At 41.1% G+C, this 6,000-nt stretch overlaps 1 protein-coding gene across 1 annotated transcript in view; it reads left to right on the forward strand.

Annotated features, from left to right (window-relative positions):
• The window catches only part of LOC129681246 (zinc finger protein 431-like), a 268,201-nt gene that overhangs the window by 25,930 nt on the left and 236,271 nt on the right, over positions 1-6,000 (forward strand). The window contains 1 exon segment of the mRNA XM_055613153.1: positions 549-654. Coding sequence (XP_055469128.1) covers positions 549-654 — 106 coding nt within the window.

Here is a 6,000-nt window from a genome sequence, read left to right on the forward strand (position 1 = left end):
TTTAGTTGAATAATTAATTGTTAATAAGTTAATTATAAACTTGTATCACATTCACAAAATCTGTTCTAACTGGGGGATTACTTATACGTTAAACTAACATAATTAATTACCTTTCTGACTTCATTGGGAATACATCCACAATCTTACACTGTGGAAAATCCCTGGAAGTACTATGAATGTGGAATTTCTTCTGTTTGTCCTGGTTCATTTTACTAATGTAATATGAAAAATATAGAAAAAATCTGTTAGTGCAATCTATGTCATATAGCACTGAGTTCTTCCAGATAAAGATATGTAAAATTCTCATAGTAAAGTATGCTAAAATGTGAGCCATGTAATTAATGTTCTCATCATCACAAGTATCTTCAAAGAAACAAAACATTCCATAATGAAGGGGAAAACGATGAATGTAAACAAAGTGATAAAACCATAAGATTTGATTTTTCTTTACAATTAGGCCAAATTATAAAATTAACTCATACAGATAAGAACATTTATCACTTTATTAAATATGGAAAAGCTTACACATGTACCAATTGTCTTTGCAGGCATGAAAGAACACATACTGGAGAGAAACTGGCCCAGGCCAGTATATATAGTCTTCCCTGTAGCTCCAGAAATTCAGAGCCATGGAACCAGCAATTGTTTGTGAAGGTATTTACTACTTTGTGTTTTCTAATGTTCTATTTCCAAGGCGGCTTAGGGTCAGATTCCTGTTAGTCATTAATAAACGGAACTCTCCTGAGAGAGACTGTACCTAGGGCTAGTTGAAATGAATCTTTTTGGTCCTGCATATAAGTGGTTGTGGCTTTGTTCTGAGCCAGCCTCCTCAGGGGCAAAAACCACTATATTCTGAAGTTAGAATAGCTCAGTATAGCTTTCATCTAAGAACTGCAAACACAGTGTTCATAATTAACTTTTCTGTGATGTTTTCTACATTAGTGTTCTCTCTCCTTTGTATGTGTGAGAACTTTGACAATCATAAATCCTTTCAGATTATACATTATTGTCTAGAAGATAGATTTGCTCTCTAAAACTCTGTGTGCTTATGGGGCTAGACTTTCAGTCTTCTGTCTTTATTGGAATTCCTCAAAGTTTAACCTGGAACCTGAACCTAAAAGAGATTTAAGGGTGACAACATACATGGAATGTAAAATCTGTTGTGGTCAGTTCCTCTTTAACTAGTATACAGAGTTGAATGCATTCTATCTTTGAAGAGGTTTTTCTTCGTTAAACTCTTAGATGTAGGGAGTGATTTCTCCCTGTGAAAGCTGTAAATTCTAGAACGGCTGCAGCTCAAGGCTTCTAGAAAAATGTTTCTGAGTCAAGTTCTTCTACATTGACTCAGATGACCTTGATCCCAGCCTGTTACTCCTCAGGACAATGACCTTGGATCTTGATTAAGGTAAATAAAACTTTCAGTTAAAGGACAGTACCACCACTGAGTTTGAAAATTACTTATTGAGGTCATATAGTCAACTCTCCATTGCAGTCGCAGGAAAAAATATGCATGTGGAGCTCAGCTTCTGATTTCAGCTGAGAATGGGAGGACTGGCTTATTATGCACATCACAGGCAGAAATAGATTAGGCCAACAACTGCTGATGTCACCATTTTAAAAAAGGTTCTTTTCATGATTTTGTTATTTCACCACATGTATGAATTAATGTCAGATAAATGAAGACAAACCAGATTGGTGGGTATACAATTTGGGGAGCATAGCTTGATCCAATGTATATTGAATATCCAACTGGAGGACTGTCTTTTGCAGATATGTCTAATCCACTTATACATTTATGCCAGTCCTGAGGGTTGAGACAAAGGACGTTCACTTAGCTGTGTGTGTCAGGTTACAGAACTAAGCAACGTCACACTTGAGGGAAGGTCACACAGTATCTTATGAATGCCATTACCTCTGCCAGGGATTTGCCTGAGCTTTTTCCAAGTCACTATACCTATGGTCTATTGCTTTTTTAATTATATTTATCTTTTAAAAAAGTCAGTTATTGATTTCTATTATATTTTATTGTCTCTATATGCATCACTGCCCTTATCTCTTGTTATCCTCAGTGATTCTATATCATTGGGAATGTCTTTCCATTTTTCTCAAGTTCTGTTGATTTTTTATTTCTGTATAGAGAAATGTCTCCTATATCCCAGGCTTGCCTCACGCCATGTCATAGAGAATTTCTTTGAAAACCCAATCCTACTCCTGCTGCCCTGTGCTGGGAAAAGAGTTCTAAAACTTCTTACAGGTTGGACTTTGACTGATCAGTGAAAAAGAAAAACAGGCTAGTGAATGAGTGTCCTCCAGTCTCTCTGTCTCTTATTGGGCTTACAAATGAAGAAGGACTTCTGCAAGTATTGGCCTCTATGACCAGATTTTAAACTGGTATAGTCACAGCACAGAAAGTGATGGAAGAGAAAGAGATGAACAGCTTTTTTGCATTGACCGTAGTTGACATTAGCTGTTTGTAGTGAGGTAACCAATGTTATGATGATCAACAGTTCTCAGGCCAGCACACCATGGTATGCCTATGGGGAGTGGGATTCGGCATTATCTTCTGGGAAGTCCTGCGTGTTCATTTCTTCAGGAAGCTGGGGTTTAGATGGGTCAAAATCATCAACAGTGTATAGTCCTCTCAGAAGACAAGAAGTGATTTTTATGGTGGTGCCCCTGACGAGGAGGAATGCCAAATGATCAGGCTGAGCTGATGTCTATGAATTCAGTTGGGAAACTTCTCATTTAAGAGGCAAGGCATGGGATCTTGAGGAATCAGAAGGAAAGGGTACAGAGTTCTGATGTTGGGTACAGGCCAGACACATAAGACAAACACAAGTGAGGGATTTAGGAGGACATAAATAAAGGGAATGGAAGTACAGATGTGAGGGTTTCTGGGACACTGCTGGTGGATTGGTGGGGGACACACATGGTGAAGGGCAGTTCTATAGATTGGTGTATGGGAAGCCAAGGACAGGTTCTGAGAGAGGGGTCCTGTGAAAGATGTCTAGGGATCCTGATCCTGTGTGGGGAATTGTGAAGAGGAAACATGAGGTCCTAGAAGCCCTGAGAGGGATATGGAGGGAGATTGCAAACGTGGGTGGGATGAGGACCGAGTTCCAGCGTCCAGAGCTGGGAATGCCTTGTCCATGCTTCTAGCATGGTTGTGGAGGTGAGGTGACCCCATGTCATGCCCTAAGCTTGGCTTCCCCCGCAGTGCCAGGCAGCCCTTGAAGCCTCTAGTAGAAGAGGCCATCTGGAGCAGGTTTACCAGCATCGAGAGCACCACAATCACAGAGCAGAGCTTCCCTGTCCTTTTACTGCTTCTCCAATGCCCTTGGTCGCATCTGTGCAACCCATGCAGGCCAGGCTGTCTCTGTAGGTTTCCTGGGGCCAGAAACCATTGACAGGTCTGCAGGTGCCACTTCATCCACTGAAGGGAGCAACTGCCCTCCCCCAGCCCAAGGAGATTCAATCAATTTGCCACCCCCTTAGGTCCACCACAGAAGACTGATAAAAGACCTGGCCATTTGATATGTGACCCATGAGGCTGGGCCCTGGTTAGGAGATTCCTACCCAATAATGAGAGGTCCTGAGATGTCCATTATTTTCTACTTCAATCTCAGCCCTGGCAACTGTTGAGATGCCAGAAGGTGTGCTGTGAAGAAGATTGTCATCTAAGCAGCCAGTGATACTGGTCGAAGGCGGGCTCTTGTGGTATTTGACCAATGGAGTCATGAGAGTGGGAATGAGGTTGGAGTCCTGGGCAGTGGGACTTAAGGCCAGAGTCTGAATGAAATGGAGGAGGAGCTAGTGGATGGGCATGTTCCAGTGTAAGGATAGGTGGGATCAGACAAAGGTGGGGCTTCTGGCTTGGGTCTTAGAATGGGTATGACCAGAAAGAGCATCTTCAGAGCCCAGGTCTGGACCAAGGGAAGGGTGGTTAAGTTAGGTTTTAAGCCTCCATGTTGGGTGAATCTGGCATCAAAATTCAGACTGCATCCTCCACCTGTTCCATCTGTTACCTGTCTTGGGGCAGAGTAGGGTGGGGAGGGCAGGTGTGTGTGTATGACATGTCTTTTGAGGTCAAGAGCCACACATGTGAAAGCTGCTTGTAAAAACTTGAAGTGTGAATGAACCCATGATAGTTTTGTCGCCCCTTCCTCTTTCTTCTCCTTTCCTTTTATTTATTTATTTATTTATTTATTTATTTATTTATTTTAATTTTTGAGACAGGATCTCCTGTAGATCAGGATGACTTCAAACTTTTTCATGTAACAGAGGGCAACTTTGAATTCCAGATCCTCCCTCCTCACCTCCCTTTCCCCATCATGGCCAGACCCTAGATTCTTTTAATAAGTGAGGGAAAAGACCATGTTTGGGCCATCAGTGACAGCCAGCATGACTCATAAAATAGATTATTCTAGGATGTGGGGATGGGCCTTGGACAGGGTGGTCAGGGTGGGATGTGTAATAGAAGCAAAGGTGAGATTATAGATACAGCAGGCATGGTGGTTCCCCTGTGGGGGAGACTGCTGAGTGCTGGTGGGCAGCCTTATTCACAGAGTTCTAGAAAATTCTAGGTAAAATAAAACTCAGCACGGTAGCTGTAGATAGGGAGACAGGAGTAAAAACAAGGTCTATTCAGAATAGGGAATGTCAGGATTTCTAAGGTCTGAGATGTTAACCTTTTATATAGTTAGGGGTTCTCTTTGATTTTGTGAATAACAGTTGACATTCATGTGGCTTTTTCTTTTGTTTTTTAATTTATGTTTGACGTTGGGTTTCAACACAGCCCAAGCTGACCTCCAACTCACAGCACAGCCTAGGCTGGCATCAAACTCTGGGTTTTCTTACCTCATATTTCAGAGTGCAGAGAATACTGGAGTGTATTACTGAGCTAACACATACTCTTTCCCTCTACATGGTACCTACTCAAATTCTGAAGCTGTCAAGAAAATCTAAACTATTACTAAAATTTCATGTGATAAAAATTCAGTTAACTTCTCCTGCCATCCATATTCCTCTATTTTTTTACCCCATTAAAAATATGTTCTTCTATAGCCACTTTGTATGCTGGCTTCTGTTGAACATCAACATGAAATGGGCCTCCTGTTGAGGCTGTAGCTCAGTTGGTAGAGTGACTACCTAACATGGCTGAAGTCCTGGGTTTTAGCCTCAGTACTTTTGTAAGAGAGAGATGGTAGTAAACACATGTAGTCTCCAGCACAGGAGAGGTGAAGGCAGAAGGACAGAAGTTCAAGGTCATCCTCAGCTATATAGAGTTTGCAGCCAGCCTAAGTTACATGGAACTATGCCTCAAAAGGGGAGGAGCACCTGACCAGGTGGTAAGGAGTAACGATTGATACTTGCTCTTGCACAGGACCTGAGTTTGCTTCCCAGCACCCGTGTCTCATGACTCATGTTGACCTGCAACTCCAGGTTTAGGATATCTGATGCCTCTATTGGCCTTTAATGCAATGAAATTATTTTGAAAAAGATATTAAGTTTGTGTATTTATTTATTTTTGTTTTTTTCAGAACAGGGTTTCATTATGTAGCCCTGTATGTCCTGGAATTACTCTGTCGACCAGGCTGGACTTGAACTCACAGGTATCAGCCTGCTTCGGCTGTCATTAAAGACTTTATTTATTAGTTAGTTAGTTAGTTTGTTTGTTTGTTTTAGTTTTGTTCCTGTGTTTGTCAACTGATGAGACCAGAAGAAGTCATGGGATCCTATGGAGGTGGACCAACTGCTGTGAGCTACCCTAAGTGGATACTATGAATCAAACTTAGGTTTATTTTTGAAATAGCAGGAAGTGTTTTATCCATTGAGCCATTCCTTTAGCTCTCTCAGTTGTTTTTTTTTTCTTTTTTTTAATTTTAATTGACATAAGTACATTTGGGGACTTGGATGTAGCTCAATGGTAGAAAACATGTGAAAAATGTACAAGAGAAATTATTTCATCCTCAATGCTGCAAAAAAAGCCTTGTTTTTTTT

The sequence above is a fragment of the Psammomys obesus genome, unplaced genomic scaffold (genome assembly GCF_907164565.1).
Source record: "Psammomys obesus unplaced genomic scaffold, mPsaObe1.curated_primary_1811, whole genome shotgun sequence".
NCBI classification, from domain to species: domain Eukaryota; kingdom Metazoa; phylum Chordata; class Mammalia; order Rodentia; family Muridae; genus Psammomys; species Psammomys obesus.